The sequence below is a fragment of the Taudactylus pleione genome, unplaced genomic scaffold (genome assembly GCF_031769625.1).
Source record: "Taudactylus pleione unplaced genomic scaffold, aTauple2 ptg000925l, whole genome shotgun sequence".
NCBI lineage: Eukaryota > Metazoa > Chordata > Amphibia > Anura > Myobatrachidae > Taudactylus > Taudactylus pleione.
In genome coordinates, this window is record NW_028285326.1 from 236604 (window position 1) to 263409 (window position 26806).

At 46.3% G+C, this 26806-nt stretch overlaps 1 protein-coding gene across 1 annotated transcript in view; it reads right to left on the reverse strand.

Moving 5' to 3' along the window:
* The window catches only part of PLXNA3 (plexin A3), a 216168-nt gene that overhangs the window by 149563 nt on the left and 39799 nt on the right, over window positions 1-26806 (reverse strand). The window contains exon 3 of the mRNA XM_088459658.1: window positions 10977-11159. Coding sequence (XP_088315784.1) covers window positions 10977-11159 — 183 coding nt within the window. The remainder of the gene's footprint in view (window positions 1-10976; window positions 11160-26806) is intronic.

A 26806-nucleotide genomic window follows, 5' to 3' on the forward strand; every position in this document is an offset into this window, starting at 1 on the left:
CTTACCTCTGTCCCCCTTGAATCCGGCCATGGTCCGGAACATCTGGGGTCACCGCTAGCTGTGACCCCAGATGCCCACCAGCATCCCCGGATCAGTACCGGCGTTCTGGTACCGGCGGGGTGTAGGGAAGACAGCATGGACATCAGGACTGACTGTCCATGCTGTTCATCCAGATGTGCAGCCACAGCTGCATGAAGAAAAAGCTTCAGGGGCTCTTCTAGCCCCCACTCCAACAGGTGCACCCGACTCCGGCCGGGCACCAAACTAAACTGAGGTGCCTTGGCTCGGGGGCGGGGTATAGGAGGGGGACCTAGTGCATCCTGGGAGGCTGAAAGCTTAACTCTTTGGTGCCCTGCGACTGACGTCACACCTATACCCCAAGGTATCCTGTGGATACCCTATGGACCCTGAAGTAGAAAAAGCAGACACTCCAGAGCCCTCTAAGTCTGACTCTGCCTTACAGGACCGGAGCCAAACAATACGGCGGGCCACTACCGAAGTGGCAGATATCCTGGAGGCCAGGAGAGCAGTATCCATAGCTGCTTCACCCAAGTAGGAGGCTGCATCCCTAATGTGAGATATGTAGGATAGTTGTTCCCTTGAAGCATCAGGGGAAAATGTCTCTTCATGGTCCTCTGCCCAACTCTCAATGGCTTTTGCCAACCGGGCCGTAGCCCTAGCAGGACGAGTAATAGCTCCTGTAAGAGTAAATGGATTTGTGACAAGCTTCTATACGTCTATCTATAGTCGCCTTCAAGGAGGTTGCGGTATGGATGGGTAAGGTGGCATTATTAACCAGATGTGTTACATGAGAATCCACTGCTGGGAGAACTTCCCATTTAGTACAATCAGTAGCTGGAAGAGGGTAAAAGGAACTTAAACGTTTTGGAATTTGAAACCTTTTACTGGGCATATTCCAAGCGTCACTCATGTGATCAGATAGCTGGTCCCTGGGAATTCTGGTAAAACTATCGTTTAAAAAGTGGTTGTTTTTTTCTTAGGAGCGGGTTCTTCATCTTCTATTTATGCCTAACCCTAAAGGTGCATACACACGTAACGATTTTGTACCAACGTTATTCTGAACGATTTACGAAAATGTTCCTTCCCTTAATGAAAATCGTTATGTTGGACAGTCTGAAATGGACGATAGCTACAAATGGGAGCGCGCTTGAACAATTCTCGTTCATCGTTATAACTCAGAAACTGAACGATTTTTTTAAAGATTGAACATGGACAAATCGTTAAAAAAATCATTACGCGTTTATGCATCTTAAGTCTCTAAACCTAACCCCCCCATCATAGGCAAAACTGGGGGGCGGTCCGGGGGTGCACAAGACCACCCATTAACCTATTTCGCCGATCCGCCGCTGGCCCGCCTTTTTGAAGAACAAATCTGTACGGGCAGCGAGAGGACACTAGCAATTATATCACCTGCGCTGGAAGGACCTTCCCGACATCAGGCACTAGGCGGAGCTGAGGGCGGGGCCAAAGTCAGTCTAAGGACGGAGTAAGATGCTGCAGGCCCAGTGCTATGGCGACAGCAGTCTAAGCAGTGTGGAAGGTGTAAGTGATGTCTGGAAAGATGGGGTTTGTGCTGTGAGGGTGGGGTCTGAGGTGAGAGGGGGGTCTGTGCTGAGAGGCGAGGGGTCAGTGATGTGAGAAAGAGGGTCTGGGGGGGTTGGAGCTGACTGCACAGGGCTGGGGAATGACGTTGACGCACACTGGGGCCGGGGGAATGGGGCAGAGGGACGCACACTGGGGCCGGGGGAATGGGGCAGCAGAGAGCCGCACACTGGGGCCAGGGGAATGGGGCAGAGGGACACACACTGGGGCCAGGGGAATGGGGCAGAGGGGCACACACTGGGGCCAGGGGAATGGGGCAGAGAGCCGCACACTGGGGCCAGGGGAATGGGGCAGAGAGGCGCACACTGGGGCCAGGGGAATGGGGCAGAGGGACGCACACTGGGGCCGGGGGAATGGGGCAGAGGGACGCACACTGGGGCCGGGGGAATGGGGCAGAGGGACGCACACTGGGGCCGGGGGAATGGGGCAGAGGGACGCACACTGGGGCCGGGGGAATGGGGCAGAGGGACGCACACTGGGGCCGGGGGAATGGGGCAGAGAGCCACAGGTGGGCCTGAGGATGGAAAGATGCAGGGGGTCCTGGGGATGGTGAGGCCCAGGGGGTCCTGGGTGAAAGACAAGGAGGCCTGGAGATAGAGACATTAAAAAAATTAACCCCCCCTGTGCCAGTAAAACATTTAAAATTGGCACATCAGCGCCTGAATTGCTAATTTAAAGATGGTGCCACAGCACAAGGATTAACCCCGCCAGTGCTTCACCAGCCATTATACCCTCATGGGTCAGATCTCCAGCCACAAAAAGGTTAAATATATTTTGTCTTGTTTTTGTAGTTCGTAAAGTACTTTTCCATCATTAGTTTTCCAATTTTTTTGTTATTTTTGTTTTGTATTTTGGATATTTAACTTCCATTGTTAGAATGATCGCCAGAGCGCTGCTCTGCCGCGCCTGAGTAATAAAATACAATGCAGCTCATATAATCACAGGCCATCAGAAGGGTACCACAACCTTTAGGGTGCAGTGATATCTCCAGTCATTAGGTGGTAAAAAGCAAGCACTTCCATAAGCATTACCTGGGCAAATACACAGAATCAGGTAGATTTATTATGTTTACATATGAAATAACACAAGACAAATAAGTACATAAGCCAATTGCAAACAAGAGTTAAAAAGACAAGACATAAAAGAATAACAACATGACAAAAACAAATATACACTGAAGTGCCAAAAGTCAAGGGATAGCAGTATGTAAAGGTAATGGTAGGTGGCAGCTTGGAAATGCCCAGACCTGCATCAGTTGTAATCTGACATCTTGGGAGTCAGTTTGAACACCGGCTAGGCTGCTCATAGCAAAGAGACATGATTTTCTCAGACTTTGAGACATGATAGTGGAAGACTGACCGATGGGACATTCAACATTCCTCGATCTACGGTGTCACGTGTGTACCAGGAATAACTCAGGGAAGGCATTACCATCCACCGTGGACAGAGCAGTGTCCGACCACGGGTGCTTAATGATCGCGAGCAGCGGCATCTCGCCAGAATGGTCTGTGGTAACAGACAAGTGACTCTGGCTTAAATCACATCCACATTCCACGCAAACGGTACCAGACGCATAGCCATCAGATCAGTGCAGTGTACTTTATCTTCCATGGGATATGGGAGCAGAAGACTCACCAGAGTGCCCCTGTTACCACTACGACACAGAACAGAGCGCATGGCCTGGGCTCATGACGTTGCTAATTGGACCCTGGTGGACTGGAACCATGTGGCATGGGCAGATGAGTCACAGTTCAAGTTGTTTTGGGCTGATGATAGGATTCGGGTGTGGAATCCGGGCGGCCATGGACCCCAGCTGTCAACCGGGGCCCATGTTCAGGCTGGTGGTGGTTTCATAATGGTGTGGGGTGTGTTTACGTGGCATAGGTTGGGTCCGCTGCTCCGTCTGAACACGTCATAGACCGACAATCTCTTTGTTGCATTGCTTGATGACCATTTGCAGCCGTTCATGTACCCCCACAACTATGGAACATTCCAGCAGGGTATTATACCCTGTCATCGATCCCAAGTTCTCCCAAGAATTGGTTTGAGAAGTTCCGACAAATGGTGTGGCCGCCACATTCGCCCGACATGAACCCAATTGGACATTATGGAATGTGGAGAGCCTGCACCTACAATATTGGGGTACTGTGGGAAGCTATCCAGACAAAGTTACTGGACGAGTTGCTGCACTTCGCCAGGCTAGAGGGGGTCCTACACAATACTAGGAATCTATCCCATGGCTTTTGCCACTTCACTGTATTACAGAACTTTGAATATTCCATTAGTAAACATATAAAATAAAATTGGGAGTCAAATCAAAAGTACCATGCTCATCAACAGAGACACATGAGGATCCCCAGAGACTTTCATACACAACTAAACTCCCCATCCCCACCGACCATACGGAGAGGAATACCACGGGGACCACAATTTATGGTATTTGTCCAGGCCCTTCCTAGAAGTATATAGATACCGCTCCCGGTTCATGGTGTTAACAACTAATACAAATTAGATTTATTCCAGTTAATTGGAAGGCCTGAATAAGGTCCAAATGCCTCCACTTTGAGCAGGAGATTAGGAAGAGTCACAGGCATCCACCAAAAATAGAGTCATTTGCGTAGAGCGCGATTGTGCCAGCTGTGCCTCCACGTATTCCAGTATGCGCTTGAATAAAACATGCAAGAGATTTTATACCAAGCACTGGGGATAATGGACAGCCCTTACGCATTTGCCAGGGTAAACGAGGGACGTAAATCCATTCATTGTGACACAAGCCATCGAGGAAGTATACAAGAGTTATACTAGCATAAAGAGTTATGGCCGAAACCAAGACTACAGAGAGCCTACCACAAATACCAACACTCCACAGAGTCAAAGGCTTTGGCGGCATCCAGGGACTCCACTACTGCCCCCTCTTCAGCAGATTGGGGAGTCTGGAGGTGTGTAAATAAACGTAGCAGATTATGACCTTACCAGGCATAAAGCTCGTTTGTCCAGGGTGGACTATTTGTGCAATGAGTGTGTTAAGCCTAATAGCTGGAATGATGATTAGCAAGGATTTTTAGGTCAGTAGTTAAAAGTGAGATGAGATGGTCAGAGTCCACATAAAGCGGTTTAGGCAGGACAACTATTAGAGTCTCTGGCATGGAGGGAGGCAACCTGCCTACACCACACAGAGAATAGGTTTCCAATAATCAGGAAATATAAAATGGTTTGAAAGTCTTCTACGTATCGATGGGGATGCCAGCTACCCAAGGGAGCTTTATAATTAGGAAACATGGCTATGGCTAGGTCTTACTCTTGCTTCATAAAGGAAGCCTCTAGTAAATCTACAGCATTTGATTATGATATTTTGTTTGATCTGTTATACAACAAAGTCTGCTCTCATTATGGAATTGGACCCAACGTAGAGATTACAGAGGAGTTGCATTAGATCCCATCGCACATCTCTGATGCTATAAATAACCAGAAAAGAGCAACAGAGAAACTGCGGAAAAGACTAGCTAGTTACCCCTGTTACCACCCAGGAACATCCACTTAAATTTCCTCTCTGCGTACCCTGGTGGTAACCATCGGAACGCATGCAGAGACTGAAAACATTGGCTTCTTATGATAGAGATCCACACTACATCCACTTCTGAATCTGGCCTAAGCCTCTTCTCCACCAATAGTAAAACCCATTTGTCAGCGATGCATCAGACACGTCCCTTTCATGCCAGGCTGGGGGCTGGGGTGTCTGGAGACCAAAAGGAAATGCCCGCTAAAGTGCAAGAGATATAAAAATGTGTAAAACAGGAGATTGCTAATGGGTTCCAGCTGGGAATGGACTCAGATTTCACACCATTTTATGGTAAGTTTAATGTTCCCCCTCTCCCCTGGGCCTGCTGCCCTTGGAGCTAAACTCCATAACCACATTCTTGCTATTACACCCCAGGAAAATGTACCTGACTTAGTAAGAGTCACAGAATGCAGACAATGTCTTTCTGCCCGGCTGGTTGGCACCATCTATCTTGTAACTCAGATAAAAAGATAGACACAGTTTGCTATAGTTCCACAACCTGCTGGGACCTGTAGTTCCACATCTGCTAGAAAGATAGGCTGCAAACCTCTGCCACAAGCCATTAGCTATACTGACCTCTCAGGCGCATTTGCTTGTATCCCCGTGCATCTTGGCTAGACAACAGGTAAGCGCAGGGCTGTGCATTTACTATGGTTGTATCTAGGCTGCTAGGTTTTATTTCAAAGTGGGTTTTTTCTAAGTGGGACTACATGTACAGCATAACTTCAAGAGTTAGTCAGGAGTTCTTACTAGCTATATCCTCTGCGATCAGTGAGGGATGATGATTTGACGGATTTTTCCATTCTTTCATTGCAGGTAATCATATATTTGCACCAGGCACCTATTATAGAAAAACCAATGCTGTTTGGAATTCTCTGATTTGCTGGGTATACTGTCTTTATTTAATATCTGTAAACACCAGAGTAACTTTAAATTTAATTATATAGTCAGATCTTATCTCTTAGCTTCATGGGATGCTGTTTTGGCCTTGCTTGTTTGTATTAGAATTTTATGACTTGTATCTGGTGTGGGTGAGGGTAATGAGGGTGGGTGTCATCAGTGACTACACATGTTATGCTTAACTATATAATCAGTAGGTCACAAGGCTTTAGGCTTGTACAAGGCTGCTAGGTTTTATTTCAAAGTGGGTTTTTTTCTAAGTGGGACTACATGTACAGCATAACTTCAAGAGTTAGTCAGGAGTTAAGCAGGAGGACAATATTTTAAAAGAACTCTCTATAACTTGGAAAAAAGCAAAGGATCTTCTGAGCTTCTGGAAACCCTGCTACTCAGCAACCAGCTTCCATTATAACCTGGACCCACCTTTTGACAACACCCTGCTTACTGAACATTTAATACTTGTATGTTTGCGTTTCTTCTCTACATTGTTTAAATCATTCCAATACCACTGTCAATTTATCTTTACTGCAGTATCTACCATTGTTTCACACCTATACCTTTTTTTTTTATTATATATATATATATATATATATATATATATATATATATATATTCATACTTTAGACTAATTCTCAAGTCTTGCTACTTTAACAGCTCTACACTCCTTTTTTGGTTATAATTTACTATTGTAGTTGTGCCTTTACATCTTCCAGCACTGTTCTTTCTTTTATCTGATTTTGACCTTTGACCTGTACTGCTCCCTCATCTCAAACTCATTACTACTACTGACTTTTTCACCCCCAACTGCCTCATCTACACGATGTCTCTTTTATTCTACTCCACCCTCACTCAGCCGCTACATTATTTTCTCCTCTACCACCAGTTTTCACCTCTTTTCTCCATCCATAGTCCCCTCTACGTTCTCCCCCTCCTCTGTCTCTCTTCATCACATATAAGTCTCTCAACTGCATCTCCCACAACTCCAGTATTATTCACTTCTCTTCCACCATGGTCCTGCTGCACCACCACTAAACCCTGCACCCTCTCTTTTCTCCAAGTTACCTATCCTCTCCCCCCCCCACACCACACTAAACCTCCACCTGACCCACCACCTGCTGTCACCCTTCCTCATTCAGAAGCCAGCCACATAACCCCACACTCCTTATTCCCCTTCTCTAGATCAGTATCACCTCCACACTGCATCAACCCTAATAATCTCATTCTCCTCTCACCTCTTAACTCTGTCCCTCTCTCCTGTTCCCTCTGGAAAGCCAGTTTTGTCTATAATAAACTGGTCTCCGTTCATGAGCACTTCATCTGCAATGCCTGGATTCTCCTAGCCATCACCAAACCCTGGATTTACCCCTCTGACACCACTGCTCCTGCAAAATTCCTCCATCACTTGGCTTCCTGGCTCTTAATCTTCAAATGGACCATCAAGACCCATTTCTTCCTCAATGCTTTCCAGCGCTCATCCTAACCCACTACTCTATGCTCCTTCCTCACTATCTAGCCCATCTGTGTCACCCTGTTTGTCTGACCCTCCCCTCAAAATGTAAGCTCTCGCGAGCAGGGCCCTCTTTCCTCACGTGCTTCTTCTTGCCTTACTTTTACTTTCATTCACAATGGCACCTAAAACTGATTACTGACACCCTGCTGCTTATTTAGGTGTTATGCAGCAATGTATATAAATCATGTACTTACACTGCATTGTCTGTACTGTTAATAGCTGTTGTCTTGTGTGCTCATTTGTTTCTGTACTTTGTCAGGCGCTGCGGAACCCTTGTGGCGCCATATAAATAAAGGATAATAATAATAATAATAATCTACATACAGGAAGATTAATATAAAAGAGATTTACCTGTGAATTCATGTTCCTATAACCTCCAGAAATATTCCAGTCTGCCCACTACCCATATGCTCAGAAATGTAACAGACTGCTTGAACCAATGTGAATTCATGTATTATATCAAATATTTTCATACACAAAATACAGAACAATTAAAGTTATATCAAACCATAATAGTGAGTTTAGGGTGATCAATGTTAATTTTAGGAGTCGGACAAGTTCTACAGTAGGTTCCAGTGTTACCACACACACGTCTAAAACAACCTGACCCAAAATCACCGCAACACAATGACACTCATATTTTACATATTTCCTTCTCTATGTATGTGATGGGGTGAAGGATCATGGTGGATTGCTCTAATACCAGTTCCACTCTTTCGGTACCTTATCAGATGCAGGACCCATATGACAGATGTGACCGTGCGTAGGCACCATGTGACAGATGTGCACGGCTCACAGGCACCTGTACACACTGTGCTATATCTGCACTGTGTATATACGGCTCACAGGCACCTGTACACACTGTGCTATATCTGCACTGTGTATATACGGCTCACAGGCACCTGTACACACTGTGCTATATCTGCACTATGTGTATACGGCTCACAGGCACCTGTACACACTGTGCTATATCTGCACTATGTGTATACGGCTCACAGGCACCTGTACACACTGTGCTATATCTGCACTATGTGTATACGGCTCACAGGCACCTGTACACACTGTGCTATATCTGCACTATGTGTATACGGCTCACAGGCACCTGTACACACTGTGCTATATCTGCACTATGTGTATACGGCTCACAGGCACCTGTACACACTGTGCTATATCTGCACTGTGTATATACGGCTCACAGGCACCTGTACACACTGTGCTATATCTGCACTGTGTATATACGGCTCACAGGCACCTGTACACACTGTGCTATATCTGCACTATGTGTATATGGCTCACAGGCACCTGTACACACTGTGCTATATCTGCACTATGTATATGCGGCTCACAGGCACCTGTACACACTGTGCTATATCTGCACTATGTATATGCGGCTCACAGGCACCTGTACACACTGTGCTATATCTGCACTATGTGTATACGGCTCACAGGCACCTGTACACACTGTGCTATATCTGCACTATGGGTATACGGCTCACAGGCAGCTGTACATACTGTGCTATATCTGACTGACTATGTGTATACGGCTCACAGGCAGCTGTAGGGGGGGTCACACTCGGGACACATTGCACGGTTGATTGGAAGAGTTGTACCCAACTAGCCGCCCATTGTACAGGTGTGTACCCAGCTTTAGTCCATATTAAAGTGACCATATATATTAATCAGCCATCTGTCTTTGCATGCAAGTGCGTAACTAGACTTTGGGGACCACATAGCAAGATCTTACAGAGGCCAGAGGTATAAAAACATACATTTGCCCCCACAGAGAGCCCATTCAGGTTATGCCATCTAGTAGTAGTGCCCCATATACATTAGACCACAGAGTAATGCCCCGTACACATTATGCTACACAATAATGCCCCTTACACATTATGCTACACAGTAATGCCCCTTACATATTATGCTACACAGTAATGCCCCTTACACATTATGCTACACAGTAATGCCCCTTACATATAATGCTACACAGTAATGCCCCTTACACATCATGCTACACAGTAATGCCCCTTACACATCATGCTACATAGTAATGCCCCTTACACATTATGCTACACAGTAATGCCCCTTACACATTATGCTACATAGTAATGCCCCTTACACATTATGCTACACAGTAATGCCCCTTACACATTATGCTACATAGTAATGCCCCTTACACATTATGCTACACAGTAATGCCCCTTACACATTATGCTACATAGTAATGCCCCTTACACATTATGCTACACAGTAATGCCCCTTACACATTATGCTACACAGTAATGCCCCTTACACATTATGCTACACAGTAATGCCCCTTACACATTATGCTACACAGTAATGCCCCTTACACATTATGCCCCCCCAGCAACTCACCTCCTGGTGTCCCTCCAGCAGCCTCTTGCCTCCCCGTGTGCCATCAGCAGCCAGCAGGTGTGGATTTGGTGCCAGTCCACCAGCTAATTACAGTTGGCGCACCAGCACACAAATGGACAGACAGTGCTGGCGCAATATTAATCTGGTCCAGACGAGATCCAATCGGAGCTCGCAGATCGGCAGCCAATCAGGAGCTGATTGGCTGCCGGTCCGTGAGCTCTGATTGCCTCTTGACAGGCGGCGCTGTCTCTCCATATCTGCCTACCGGTGCGCCAGCTGACCGGCACCATATCAACACCACTGACTGGACCGGCCCACCTTGTGCACATGACTGGGTACAGAGGCAGCTCGGGCACCATAGCAGCCGCACCCCCACGGTAGTTACGTCAGTGTTTGCATGCATGCTCACAAACAGTGGGGTTCTTTTCAGGATGAATGGAATGGGGTTCTAGGCGAGGACAAAGTAAACAAATAAAGGCTGCAGGTGTACTTCAGGGTACAGTCTTCAACTTGGGCAATGCTGGGTATCCAGCTAGTTGATGATAATGCTTCAAAAGCACAATCAATGCCATACTCCACCAGAAGTTTTGCTATTGCAGTAACACCCGGGTGAAACCCTTGCTGTCACATCTTTACTACAGAGATATAACACAATAAACCCCCCTCAGTGCTGTTATACCATGCACCAGGCAATTTAGAGGGTTACTGCAGGGAAGCCAGTTTTGTCCTGTGGTCCATCCAATTTCCCCTATTAGCATTAGGAAAGGACATGTTCCCACGCTGCCGTGCATATTGATGAAATTCCTCGCCAGCAGCATAAGACTGACGGGGAGGGGAAGATACATGGATTTAAAAATTGTAGGTAAAATCTATTTTTAGCTCTGCAACATGTAGTGATATGGAACAAACCCACTGATACACTAATAAGAAAGCAAATCCCTTCCTGATGCACAGACAGTTCATGCCACCAATACACCTAAACACAGTCTTCTCCAACATAAAATCACTCACCTTCTTCAGAGTTCCAACGCGAGTGCCCACAAACACCACAGAATGCCCGCTGTAACTGTAAGCAGCCACGCTAGCCATGCCATCCATTTTCTCCTCAAACAGCGGCAGTCCCTCAATCACAGTAAGACCCCCGATTGGCTGATTTAAAGCCATTCCGCAGAAGCCATCATGAATAAGCATGGGCTGAAAAAAGAACACAAGCAACGATTACCTTCAATTCAAGCACAGCAATTTACAATACTGTAGGAAAATAAACACACATAGAAAGACGTACCTACCATTACAGACACCTTTACAGAACTCAGTCACCTAAACACAATGTAGGAACAGGGCCGCAAACACGGGGGCACTAAGAGGGCACGTGCCCCAAGCGCTGGACTTGAGGTGGCGCCGAGGAGAGGCTGCCAGGTTGACCTAGGTAGCTGTATGTGCGAGTTTGGAGCTGCATGCCGGGACCTGCAGGCAGCCACCCGCAGCCCTGCCTTGAGAGATGCCATCGATCTAAAGTGGCGCTGGTCGTGCAGAGTTGGAAAGGTTAGCGCCATATCATTCTAGTGTGGTGCCGGTCATGGACCAGTTGGAGCTCGCAGACCGGCAGCTGCTGATTGGTTGCCGGTCTGCGAGCTCCAACTGGTCCATGAACGGCACCACATTAGAATGATACAGGGCTGACCTTTCCCCAGCGTGTGGCAGCCCTGTCCCGTGCCGCCCCAAGCTCACCCCACCACACAGCCCTGGCAGGTAAGAGACAGGAGCCGGTGTGTTACACCTGTCAGCTCTGGGGGGGGGGCTGTTGTCACTGGGGGGCATTACTGTGTGTGGCATAATGTGTTGTAATGGGCATTACTGTGTGTGGCATAATGTGTTGTAATGGGCATTGCTGTGTGTGGCATAATGTGTTGTAATGGGCATTACTGTGTGTGGCATAATGTGTTGTAAGGGGCTTTAGTGTGTGTGGCATAATGTGTGTGTGGCATAATGTGTTGTAATGGGCATTACTGTGTGTGGCATAATGTGTTGTAATGGGCATTACTGTGTGTGGCATAATGTGTTGTAATGGGCATTACTGTGTCACAAAACCACACACCCTTTTCATCCTCTTGGTTTTTTTCTTCTCCTTTTTTATTTGCATTGCCACAGATGACAAAAATCCTAGTTTCGGGCCCTGGTAGGAGCATTCCTCAACTGACCTGGAACCAGTGACATCACTGAGGAATGCATTAGAGATTAGCTGCAGTCTTACAAAATACAAAATGGCTGCCTCCACTGTGCAGCCAATGGGTCAACTCTAAATGAACATGGTGACAGAATGTGCTTAAACATAACTTTTAGGCCCCCTTCTCAAGTTTGGTGGTGCCTAGAGATTTTAAGCTTTAGGCTCTTACAGCTCTGTGTTAATATTCCATATGGTTTTATTACTAGCAAAGAAGCATGGAACAGAATAGTACCTCAACACATTTTGTACTTACATACAATACTGAAGCATGTAAAACACAACGCCTAAAAAGGTAATGTGGTCAGGCCGCCATCCTGAAGCTGGCTACCCCACGTGGCCAACTTGGCTAAAGCGGACTGAGGGGGGTTAACCTTTGAGCTTTGGATGCATTTTCAAAAAGAATATAGGGCCTTTTCAATATGAATTCACAATGGAAGGTTAACCCCTGGTGCACCGGGGGACACACTGCAGCTCCAGAATAAGCCCAGCGACTGCAGAGCCTCAAGTAGGTTAACCCACTGCGTGGAATTAGTGACCCTCCAGCCAGAAGCACATACTTCCAGGCAGCGTGTTGATGAACGTTGGGTGATGTGGAGACCCTGTGCTGAGAGTGGGACAGCATGGTGCACCACAGACTGGACAGAGTTTTCTATGTAGGTTAACCCGCATTGAGCCAAACCTGGGGAATGTATAACCAAAGTTCAGGACTGTAAAATGGGAAGCCTGGGCACTGTTAGCGCAATAAAACACTGGGGACCAGGAGGGTAGCTCCCTGTACCGCCAGAGCTGCGATGGGTAAAGTCTGTGCCCCCCAGTAAAATTATGCGCATATAAATAATGTTTGAAAGTATTTAGAGAATGTGGTTTATAATTGGGTTACAAAGTACTGCAGGTCTGTGAGAATAAAGCTTGATGCAAATTATAAGCAAAATATATACAATTACAATGTAACAAGACTACCGAGAAGTTACTGCACTGGTATTCAATTCCTTTATTCAAATGTACCAATTCATTTAGGATTTGCTCTCTATTATTGAATGTACAAGAGGCTTGTTTGGTTCTACCAAAATTGGTTTTATTCAAAATATCCACAAATAAAAATAAATATAAAAATAGATAACTGCATATAAACAGCAACAATATATAACACTGTTAATAAACAGATAGAAAAAGTGTACACATAAAAACCACTGTAAAAGATCACAAAGAATCCTTTTTGCTATGCTGAGTGATTAGGTATCACAGTACTCTTAATAGGATACATTAGCTGTTTGCAATTGTTGCAAATCCTGTGGTAGCTAAATAGTTACACTGTCAATCCAATAATATGCTGTAACAGATCAAAGCATATAGTTATCACACTGATCGCTGTCACATATCAGTGTTTAAGGTAACTACTGGCGTCCCAGTATTACCATAAATAAGCAAATAGTCTCTGCTAAATGAGAGTCCCCACTTTAAATAAGTCAGTATAGATGAATTCACCATTAGTCTGTCGCACTGCGTGGCCACGCTGGTTAGACTTTGCCAGAACTATGTATCCAAAATCCTCTTGTTGTCAGAAGGTGGGGAAATGCTGGTTACACTGCAGGCAGCACAGGTGTATATCTCGGAGGTGTGGAGAGGTCTGCGGTACTGGGCAGGCAGCACAGGTGTATATCTCGGAGGTGTGGAGAGGTCTGCGGTACTGGGCAGGCAGCACAGGTGTATATCTCGGAGGTGTGGAGAGGTCTGCGGTACTGGGCAGGCACCACAGGTGTATATCTCGGAGGTGTGGAGAGGTCTGCGGTACTGGGCAGGCACTGCAATAAGCGCCAAGATAAGCAGGGGGGTTGGAGGCACTGTAGAGCCACCACGGCTCTGTGTCCCGGCTAATGCAATGTACAATTACAATGTGTTTCAAATGTATGTGTGTGTAAATAAGTAACAAAATGCATGTACTTTACATCCTTGGAGCAAATGTTGTAGTAGCAGCCTCCAGGTCCCTCTCTATGCCAGCTGTAGTCAATGAGCTCTTGGGAAGTCTTGCCCTGCAAGTTGCCGAAACTCGGAAGAAGGAGGCAGAGCTGGGGTCAAAGCTAGCTACAGTCGCACCAAACAGCCCCTCTTGGCGCGCATGGTCCCGTGAAAATTTGCTAGCGCTGGGCGTAAATGCATCTAAGTCACAATGCGATGAGACTAGTATGCACTAGGAGACTGTGCGGATTCATTTGATATGCGACACTTGTATATCAGCATTTTACAGACTCCGTTGTACAGAGATACCCAACACTTGGTGCTTATCTGGTCGCTAATGTAGGAATTTATATTATCTATGTCCTGGTCCTGTATTGTTCTGTAAGTCGCTTGTCTACAATATGTTTATGTACTTTGTAAGGCGCTGCGGAACATTTGTGGCACCATATAAATAAATGATAATAATACAAGTGTTGCATATTACATTAATGAGCACAGTCTCCTGGTCTTACTCCCATCCCACCGTTAGCAGAGTTGCACGGGACCTGGCAGTTCATTCATGCCAAGCTTATCGCGCTGCATGGCATATTGAGGCACATTTGTAATTACAGAGCACCAACTCTGTAGCAGGAAGACGGTCTCATCAGGGGCTGGCTGCGTGTCTATGGAGAACATCTTTGGGCAGAGAAAAACATGCTCCTGGAAGTAAGTTTTGGAGGGCGATGAAGAAATAACATTCCCCTCTCCAGACTTACAGGCACCGGAGAGGTGGTCAATTCTGCAGCGGCTCATGCACAAAGAAATTGACCGCACCCCATGTTAAAAGTGCACATAGCTTGATTGGCTGAGGAGACCAGGGAAGACTTAACCCGTGCGGAAGTGTCTTGGAACTGAATAAAAAAAAAAAAGAGAAGCTATGAGCTCAGAAATGTAGAGACCATCTGACTATCCGAGAGGCGTGAACTTGTCATGTTTGCGATGGAGTAGCTGTTTATTGCTTAAAAGATATAGGTTTACAAACACCCCCTTGCTTCAAGACGCCGGGATCGGTTTGTATCCTGTGACTATCTAAAGTAGCACCAAACGCTATTCAATTCTCCAGCTGTTCTGGTTGAATCAAAGCTCCTCAGCCAGCTATTCAGTGCAGACTGGTTCACAGTGAGGACCATAGGAATCGCAGCGTGTCCACACATACCCAAAAGCTGCTGTGTTCATAGCAGGAGCCACACACAAAATTATCAAACTCCATGATTTGTCCAAGCAGGAGTGGGTCAGATACCTAGCGCCCACATGTAGAGGAAATGGAAGCTTATAGAGGAATGGCCAATGAGGACTGTGGAGACTAGGACAAAGTTGTAAGGGTCCTCCTAAAGCACTATTTCATGACCGGGGCCACCGGGGGACTGCCCGGAGAGAGCAGAGACAGGGGGGCCAGGCTGGCTGCGGAGCCGTATCGGCAGCCATAGAGTCAGGGTCGGAACACGCTGGTGGGGGGGGGGGGGGTCGGGAGAACAAGGCTGAGACACACACTGGGGCTGGGGGGGGGGGAACGAGGCTGACACGCTGGGGCTGGGACACACGCTGGGGGGAAGATTGAGGCTGATGGGCTGGAGGGGGAGAATGAGGCTGACACACGCTGGAGGGGGGGGGACAATGAGGCTGGCACACGGGCTGGACAGACTGGATTTACTGACTGGAGGGGGCAGTGAGGGGTGGTAAAGAAATGTTGTGGTGCTGGGTGCCAGGAAAGGGGGGGGCAAAGCATACTCTTGCACCTGGGCCCACCACTCTCTAGTTCCACCACTGCATAGAGTAGTGATAGTGCCTGCTGCATTAATTTACAATTACAAATACGGTGCCAGCCGCGAGCCAGCCGGAGCTCGCGGACCAGCAACCAATCAGGAGCTTCAGCTCCTGATTGGCTGCCGGCCCGAGAGTGTAGATTGGCTCGCCCCGACGCCATCCAATCAAAGCTCCTGGACCAGCAGCCAATCAGGAGCGGGTCCTGCACATGGTGAAATGCCGGTGGGTGCAGCAATCATCCTGATATGCAGTCAGCGCTGATCCCGGCTGCCAACTGAAGAGGAAACCAGGTACTACATAGTGCCTGACTATGCCCTGTGCTCCGCCTCCTGTTCCCTACCCTCCCTACCCTGTCCTCCACTCTCTGCCCTGAGCCTCCCCAGCTAGTTCAGCCAGCCTTCCCTGTCTCTCTTAGTCCAGACAGCCCTCCCGGCCCTGTGAGTCTCCCCTCTAGTCCTGCCAGCAGTCATTGTCCTGCCCCCCCTCTCAGCCCTGAGCCCATCACCCCCCCTACTCCTCAGCCCTGAGCCTATCATTCCCTCCCTCCTCAGCCCTGAGCCTATCACCCCTTACTCCTCAGCCCTGAGCCCATCACCCCTTACTCCTCAGCCCTGAGCCCATCACCCCTTACTCCTCAGCCCTGATCCTATCATCCCCTACTCCTCAGCCCTGAACCTATCATTCCCCCCCTCCTCATCCCTGAGCCTATCATCCCCTACTCCTCAGCCCTGAACCTATCATACCCCCCCTCCTCAGCCCTGAACCTATCATACCCCCCCTCCTCATCCCTGAGCCTATAATCCCCCCCCCTCCTCAGCCCTGAGCCTATCACCCCCCTCCCCCTCCTCAGCCCTGAGCCTATCATCCCCCCCCTGCCCCAGGCCAGTGCAGTCAGACTTTCCTGGCTCTTTTTATGTGGGTCTAGCATTTTCAATGTATTTTATGTGGTTAAGATATATATAGATATCTCCACCTGTCTGCTTTGTCAGTACCGGGCCCCACAATGTCTGATGGCAGCCCTGTTCATCACTGTAGTAGTCCTACAGGAAAATAGTTCAAGGACTCGTCCAAGAGCTCTTATAGCATATCCATGAGCAGTTTACCATCCAACTAAAGTAGTACATGGTGCCACAAAAATCAGAGTTATGGTGTAACATACCTTAGATAACACTTTCTTCGAGGCCCATAGGGTCCACAGAATCTACCTTTGGGGGAGGGGGTATGTAGTGGAAACGATCCATTGCACCAAACAGCTTCTAGCTTTGCAGCTCCCAGCATGCACTGGTCCTCCTCCCTATATACCCCACCCCCAGCCACAGGCATTCAGTTTGTAAACAAGCGTAACGGCAAGAAACAGAAAGTGGAGAAGGAAGTACAACGCACACAAGAAATACTCAATACGAAGAGGGAATCAGTGACCCGAAAAAAAACAAAAACAGATTCCGGCTGAGGCCAGGTAGGATGCTCTGTGGACCTCGAAGAAAAAAAGAAAGTTATCTAAAAAAAAAGGTATGTTCTACCATAACTCTGATTTTCTTCTTCAGGGTCCACAGAATCTACCTTGGGGACGTCCTAAATCAGTTCCCTTAAGGGTGGGGAAGCTCCTGTGCAGAGAGGAGAATCCGCCACCCAAAGGAAGCATCCTGGGAGGCAAAAAAGTATCAAATGCACAGAATTTGATAAAAAGTATTGACGTAAGACCAAGTGGCTGCCTTGCACAGCTGTTCAGCCGAGGCACCATGTCTAGCCGCCCACGACATTCCCACAGAGTGGAATGTGCTGTCACCTTGTTAGGAACAGGGAGATCAGCCTGTATATAGACCTGAGAAATAGTCATACGCAGCCAGCGAGCTAAAGTCTGCTCGTTTGCTGGCCAGCCTCGTTTGTGAAACCCATAACACACAAAGAGCGAATCTGATTTCCTGATGGAGCTGATACGATCCACGTAGATACGAAGGGCACGAACCACATCCAGGGAAGCTTCACCTGTAGACAGGTCTGAAGACTGAAAGGCCGAAACTACAATCTCCTCATTTATATGGAAACGAGAAACCGCCTTTGGAAGGTAACCCGCCTTAGTACGGAGGACAGCTCTATTTTGATGGAAAATCAAATATGGAGGAGAGCAACATGACAGCGCTGCCAAGTCCGAAAGTCTACGAGGCGATAGCAAGGAGAAAAAGTTTCTTCACTGTCAACCATATCCAAAGGTTCAAAGGGAGCCGCCTGCAATGCCCTAAGAACCAAAGTCAAATCCCACGGTGCCACCGGAGAGACAAATGGAGGTTGCAGCCAGAGAACCCCCTGCAAGAATGTTCTAACATCCGGCAAAGGGGCAATCCTGTATTGGAACAAAACTGATAAAGCAGAAACCTGACCTCTCAAAGTAGCCATTCGAAGACCTAGGTCTAATCCCGCCTGAAGATGAGCAAGATTTCTTGCGACCTTGAAAACCTTAGGGTCATATTTTCTGTGCGCACACCAAAGAAAAAATGAATGCCAAATTCTGTGATAGATGCAGGCGGAAGCAGGCTTCCTTGCCCTCAGCATCGTCTGAATCATAGAGGCTGAAAAAGCCTTGGCCTTGAAGACAGCAGACTCAGACATGCAGTCAAAGCCAGACGAGGTAAATCCCGATATAGGCAGGGACCCTGCACCAGCAGAGCCAGTCATAGAGGCAGTGTAAGCGGACTGTCTATGGACAGACCCATCAGGTCAGAGAACCAATGCCTCCTGGGCAAGACAGGAGCTATAAGTATTATCTTGCCGCCTTCCTGCTTGAACTTTCTGACGACCCTTGGGAGGAGACAGATTGTAGGAAACAGGTATGCCAACCTGACCTCACCGCCAGAGCGTCCACGATGGCGGCTGAGGGGTCCCTTGTCCTGGAACCATACCTGGGGACCTTGTGGTTGTGACGTTACACCATGAGGTCTACGTCCGGTAACCCCCACTTGTCCACCATGAGTTGAAACACGTCCGGATGAAGAGCCCATTCTCCGGCGTGTATGTCCTGGCGACTTAGGAAGTCAGTTTCCCAGTTGAGTACACCTGGGATGAATATTGCCGAGATTGCTGGAAGATGGCATTCTGCCCATAGCAAAATCCTTGCCACTTCCTCCATGGCTGTCGGACTTCGTGTGCCAACTTGATGATTGATGTAGGCCACTGCTGTCGGACTGCATTTGGACAGGCTTGGCCTGTAGGAGTCCTAGCTAGTAGGAGTGCTTTGTGCACTGCACGAAGCTCCAATATATTTATTAGCAGGTGACTTTCCTGGACCATCCACCTTCCCTGAAAGGTGTATTGACCTGTCACCACTCCCCATCTTTGCAGACTTGCGTCCGTGGTGAGGAGTACCCATTCCGAAAACCATAATGGACAACCCTTGTTTAAAGGAGTCGTCTCCAGCCACCATGCAAGGGAGAGCCGAACCTCTGGTGAGATGCGAATCATCTGAGCCTTTATGCAATGATACTGACCATCCCAATGAGTCAGAATCCAATGTTGTAGGGACCTGGAGTGGAACTTGGCATAAGGCACCATGTCGAATGTGGCTACCATGGAGCCCAGTACCTGCATAGTCAAGTGAACTGACACTAAGTTTGCGTGCAGAGTAGACTGCGCACACAAGATTGTAGTGCCACAAGCTTGTCTTCGGGTAGAAGAATCCTCTGTCCCAGAGAGTCCAGCAGCAACCCTAAGTGCACCATCTGCTGAGTTGGAGAAAGAAAACACTTTTCCCAATAGATTACCCAGCCGTGCTCTTGTAAGCAGACAATGGTCATCCGCAGATGACATTGCAATATCTCCTGAGATTGAGCCAATATCAGGAGGTCATCTAGATATGGCAGTACCCTGACTCCTTGTCTGAGAAGAGCCTTCATGACTGTCATTATCGTGGTAAATACCAGAGGGGCTGTGGCCAGCCCGAAGGGTAGAGCCTCAAATTGTTTTTTAGCCAAAGTGATCTTCGGGCTGCAACTGAAGTCGCCGAGACCCTAGAAGCCAAAATACCTGCGTCAATGACCACTTCCCCAATATACACAGCTGCTTCCCACATCTGATAGAGAAAAGACAGCTGTTCTCTGGTAGCATCAGGTTAGCATAGTACCCTCCAGAGCGGTCGTCCATTCCTCCATACCCAGGCTGCAGCCATAGCTGGTCTGATAATAGTTCCTGATAATGAAAACATTGATTACAAATGATTGTCAAGTTTCTTATCTGTAACCTCCTTTAAAGAGGATGCTGCATGAATGGGTAACGTAGCACTCCTAATCAACCTCGTGACATAAGCGTCTATCGGTGGGGGAACCTCCCACTTGTTACACTCGCCAAGTGGAAATGGGTACAGATAGGTTATATTCCTTGTAACATGAAAATGCTTCCTAGCAGTACTCCATGCCTCAGACATAAGATTCGTCATTTGTTCAGACTGAGGAAAATAGTCCTCTTTTGACGACTAAAGACCACTCTAGCTGTCGGTGGGGCCTCCTCTTCCTCTATACTGAGAACAGATCTAACCTCGCTGACCAGAAAGGGGACATCCATAAGAGACTGATGGTCTTCTATGGAGGAAGACCCAGAACACAGAGTCAGAATCTGAAGAGGAGTCCGGGTCGTCATGAGGCAACTGATAGGAACCTCTAATATGCCCCTGCTGTGCCGCCACCTGTCTATCTGGCTGCTTAGGAGCTATAGACGACGCCATACTCTGACTAGAGATAGTAGAATTAACAGGAATTCATGGGGGGCAAATACATGAAAAGATGCAACTGCTGTGAATACCCCATAGCATGGGGAAATACCGCAGCCGGAGCCCACACTTCTCTGACTTTGTCCACCAAGTGCGACAAAACCTGATACCACCCGGGTGGTTCTAGCGCTGGAGCTCTAGATGTATTGGCTTGAACATGTAGCCGTTTACAACAGAGGCTACACATGGGAGGTCATTCAGTCCCGGTCGTTAGCACCGATGCGCTCGGACCAGGTCGATGCCCACCCACAGAGCATGCGCACGACAGCGACGTCGTGCGCATGCGTGAGACCCGCTACGACCGACAGCACCGGTCGTAGCGGGTCTCGATCCAAAGGGGGCGAGCTGTCGCTGTTGATTGACAACTCGCCCCGTTTGGAAGGCGGGCCGAGGGGGTGGCAGCCCAAATGGAGGCGTTTGGGGGCGGGCCCACTGACATCACTAGTGATGTCAGTGGAGAGCTTCCAGCTCAGACAGAGCCGAAAGCTCTCCAGGGCTTACGACAAGGGAGATCCTACCCTAGGGTCTCGTTGTAAGCCCCGATGGTCGCGATGGTCTTGACCATCGCGACCATCATCTTAGGCGGTCGTAAGACTGTGGGTGTTAACCCACAGCCTTACCACTGCAAAGGAGGACGTCTTGAAAATTCAAGACATCCTCCCCTCATTCAGACCGACCGCACGCTCAGTGCGACTGGCTATGAATGAGGTCCATGATCTCAGTACTGGCAAATCATCCTTCTCACCTACACCCTTACACATTATCCGAGTACTGGCATATCATCCTTCTCACCTACACCCTTACACATGATCCGAGTACTGGCATATGATCCTTCTCACCTACACCCTTACACATGATCTGAGTACTGACATATCATCCTTCTCACCTACACCCTTACACATGATCCGAGTACTGGCATATGATCCTTCTCACCTACACCCTTACACATGATCCGAGTACTGGCATATGATCCTTCTCCCTACACCCTTACACATGATCTGGGTACTGACATATCATCCTTCTCACCTACACCCTTACACATGATCTGAGTACTGACATATCATCCTTCTCACCTACACCCTTACACATGATCCGAGTACTGGCATATGATCCTTCTCACCTACACCCTTACACATGATCCGAGTACTGGCATATCATCCTTCTCACCTACACCCTTACACATGATCCGAGTACTGGCATATGATCCTTCTCACCTACACCCTTACACAAGATCCGAGTACTGGCATATCATCCTTCTCCCTACACCCTTACACAAGATCCGAGTACTGGCATATCATCCTTCTCCCTACACCCTTACACATGATCTGGGTACTAGCATATCATCCTTCTCACCTACACCCTTACACATGATCCGAGTACAGGCATATCATCCTTCTCACCTACACCCCTACACATGATCTGGGTACTGGCATATCATCCTTCACACCTACTGGCATATCATCCTTCTCACCTACACCCTTACACATGATCTGGGTACTGGCATATCATCCTTCTCACCTACTGGCTTATCATCCTTCTCACCTACACCCTTACACATGATCTGGGTACTGGCATATCATCCTTCTCACCTACTGGCATATCATCCTTCTCACCTACAGCCATACACATGATCTCAGTACTGGCATATCATCCTTCTCACCTACACCCTTACACATGATCCGAGTACAGGCATATGATCCTTCTCACCTACACCCTTACACATGATCTGGGTACTGGCATATCATCCTTCTCACCTACACCCTTACACATGATCTGGGTACTGGCATATCATCCTTCTCACCTACTGGCTTATCATCCTTCTCACCTACACCCTTACACATGATCTGGGTACTGGCATATCATCCTTCTCACCTACTGGCATATCATCCTTCTCACCTACACCCTTACACATGATCTGGGTACTGGCATATCATCCTTCTCACCTACTGGCATATCATCCTTCTCACCTACACCCTTACACATGATCTGGGTACTGGCATATCACCTACACCCTTACACATGATCTGGGTACTGGCATATCATCCTTCACATTTAGACATGACAAATGCGTAAATGGTATAAGGTGTACAGTATAAATGCAATGTGACTACCCATCAATGAAACACAGTGACAGGTACATCTGACAGTTTGGAACAAAAAGGCAGCACATACAGTGTATATATACAGCAGCTAGCATTACAGTCACATACAGTGTATATATACAGCAGCTAGCGTTACAGTCACATACAGTGTATATATACAGCAGCTAGCGTTACAGTCACATACAGTGTATATATACAGCAGCTAGCGTTACAGTCACATACAGTATATATACAGCAGCTAGCGTTACAGTCACATACAGTATATATATACAGCAGCTAGCGTTACAGTCACATACAGTGTATATATACAGCAGCTAGCGTTACAGTCACATACAGTGTATATATACAGCAGCTAGCGTTACAGTCAAATACAGTATATATACAGCAGCTAGCGTTAGTCACATACAGTATATATATACACAGCAGCTAGCATTACAGTAACATACAGTGTATATACAGCAGCTAGCATTACAGTCACATACAGTGTATATATACAGCAGCTAGCGTTATAGTCACATACAGTGTATATATACAGCAGCTAGCGTTACAGTCACATACAGTATATATACAGCAGCTAGCGTTACAGTCACATACAGTATATATATACAGCAGCTAGCATTACAGTAACATACAGTGTATATACAGCAGCTAGCGTTACAGTCACATACAGTATATATATACAGCAGCTAGCGTTACAGTAACATACAGTGTATATACAGCAGCTAGCATTACAGTCACATACAGTGTATATATACAGCAGCTAGCATTACAGTAACATACAGTGTATATACAGCAGCTAGCGTTACAGTCACATACAGTGTATATATACAGCAGCTAGCATTACAGTCACATACAGTGTATACATACAGCAGCTAGCATTACAGTCACATACAGTATATATATACAGCAGCTAGCATTACAGTCACATACAGTGTATATACAGCAGCTAGCATTACAGTCACATACAGTGTATACATACAGCAGCTAGCATTACAGTCACATACAGTATATATACAGCAGCTAGCATTACAGTCACATACAGTGTATATACAGCAGCTAGCGTTACAGTCACATACAGTGTATATATACAGCAGCTAGCGTTACAGTCACATACAGTATATATATACAGCAGCTAGCGTTAGTCACATACAGTATATATATACAGCAGCTAGCGTTACAGTAACATACAGTGTATATACAGCAGCTAGCATTACAGTCACATACAGTGTATACATACAGCAGCTAGCATTACAGTCACATACAGTATATACATACAGCAGCTAGCATTACAGTCACATACAGTGTATATATACAGCAGCTAGCGTTACAGTCACATACAGTGTATACATACAGCAGCTAGCGTTAGTCACATACAGTGTATATATACAGCAGCTAGCATTACAGTCACATACAGTGTATATATACAGCAGCTAGCATTACAGTCACATACAGTGTATATATACAGCAGCTAGCATTACAGTACATACAGTGTATATATACAGCAGCTAGCATTACAGTACATACAGTGTATATATACAGCAGCTAGCATTACAGTACATACAGTGTATATATACAGCAGCTAGCATTACAGTCACATACAGTGTATACATACAGCAGCTAGCATTACAGTCACATAGTGTATATATACAGCAGCTAGCATTACAGTCACATACAGTATATATACAGCAGCTAGCATTACAGTCACATACAGTGTATATATACAGCAGCTAGCGTTACAGTCACATACAGTGTATATATACAGCAGCTAGCGTTACAGTCACATACAGTGTATATATACAGCAGCTAGCATTACAGTCACATACAGTGTATATATACAGCAGCTAGCGTTACAGTCACATACAGTGTATATATACAGCAGCTAGCATTACAGTCACATACAGTGTATACATACAGCAGCTAGCATTACAGTCACATACAGTGTATACATACAGCAGCTAGCATTACAGTCACATACAGTGTATATATACAGCAGCTAGCATTACAGTCACATACAGTGTATACATACAGCAGCTAGCATTACAGTCACATACAGTGTATACATACAGCAGCTAGCATTACAGTCACATACAGTGTATATATACAGCAGCTAGCATTACAGTCACATACAGTGTATATATACAGCAGCTAGCATTACAGTCACATACAGTGTATACATACAGCAGCTAGCATTACAGTCACATACAGTGTATATATACAGCAGCTAGCATTACAGTCACATACAGTGTATATATACAGCAGCTAGCATTACAGTCACATACAGTGTATATATACAGCAGCTAGCATTACAGTCACATACAGTGTATACATACAGCAGCTAGCATTACAGTCACAGTGTATATATACAGCAGCTAGCATTACAGTCACATAGTGTATATATACAGCAGCTAGCATTACAGTCACATACAGTGTATATATACAGCAGCTAGCATTACAGTCATATACAGCAGCTAGCATTACAGTCACATACAGTGTATACATACAGCAGCTAGCATTACAGTCACATACAGTGTATATATACAGCAGCTAGCATTACAGTCACATACAGTGTATATACACAGCAGCTAGCACTACAGTCACATACAGTGTATACATACAGCAGCTAGCATTACAGTCACATACAGTATATATACAGCAGCTAGCATTACAGTCACATACAGTGTATATATACAGCAGCTAGCATTACAGTCACATACAGTATATATACAGCAGCTAGCGTTACAGTCACATAGTGTATATATACAGCAGCTAGCGTTACAGTCACATACAGTGTATATACAGCAACTAGCATTACAGTCACATACAGTATATACAGCAGCTAGCATTACAGTCACATACAGTGTATACATACAGCAGCTAGCATTACAGTCACATACAGTGTATACATACAGCAGCTAGCATTACAGACACATACAGTGTATATATACAGCAGCTAGCATTACAGTCACATACAGTGTATATATACAGCAGCTAGCATTACAGTCACATACAGTGTATACATACAGCATCTAGCATTAGTCACATACAGTGTATACATACAGCAGCTAGCATTACAGTCACATACAGTGTATACATACAGCAGCTAGCATTACAGGCACATACAGTGTATACATACAGCAGCTAGCATTACAGTCACATACAGTATATATACAGCAGCTAGCATTACAGTCACATACAGTGTATATATACAGCAGCTAGCATTACAGTCACATAGTGTATATACAGCAGCTAGCATTACAGTCACATACTATATATATAGCAGCTAGCATTACAGTCACATACAGTATATATACAGCAGCTAGCATTACAGTCACATACAGTGTATATATACAGCAGCTAGCATTACAGTCACATACAGTATATATACAGCAGCTAGCATTACAGTCACATACAGTGTATATATACAGCAGCTAGCATTACAGTCACATACAGTATATATACAGCAGCTAGCATTACAGTCACATACAGTGTATATATACAGCAGCTAGCATTACAGTCACATACAGTGTATACATACAGCAGCTAGCATTACAGTCACATACAGTATATATACAGCAGCTAGCATTACAGTCACATACAGTGTATATATACAGCAGCTAGCATTAGTCACATACAGTGTATACATACAGCAGCTAGTATTACAGTCACATACAGTGTATATATACAGCAGCTAGCATTACAGTCACATACAGTATATATACAGCAGCTAGCATTACAGTCACATACAGTGTATATATACAGCAGCTAGTATTACAGTCACATACAGTATACATACAGCAGCTAGCATTACAGTCACATACAGTGTATATATACAGCAGCTAGCATTACAGTCACATACAGTATATACAGCAGCTAGCATTACAGTCACATAGTGTATATACAGCAGCTAGTATTACAGTCACATACAGTGTATATATACAGCAGCTAGCATTACAGTCACATACAGTATATATATACAGCAGCTAGCATTACAGTCACA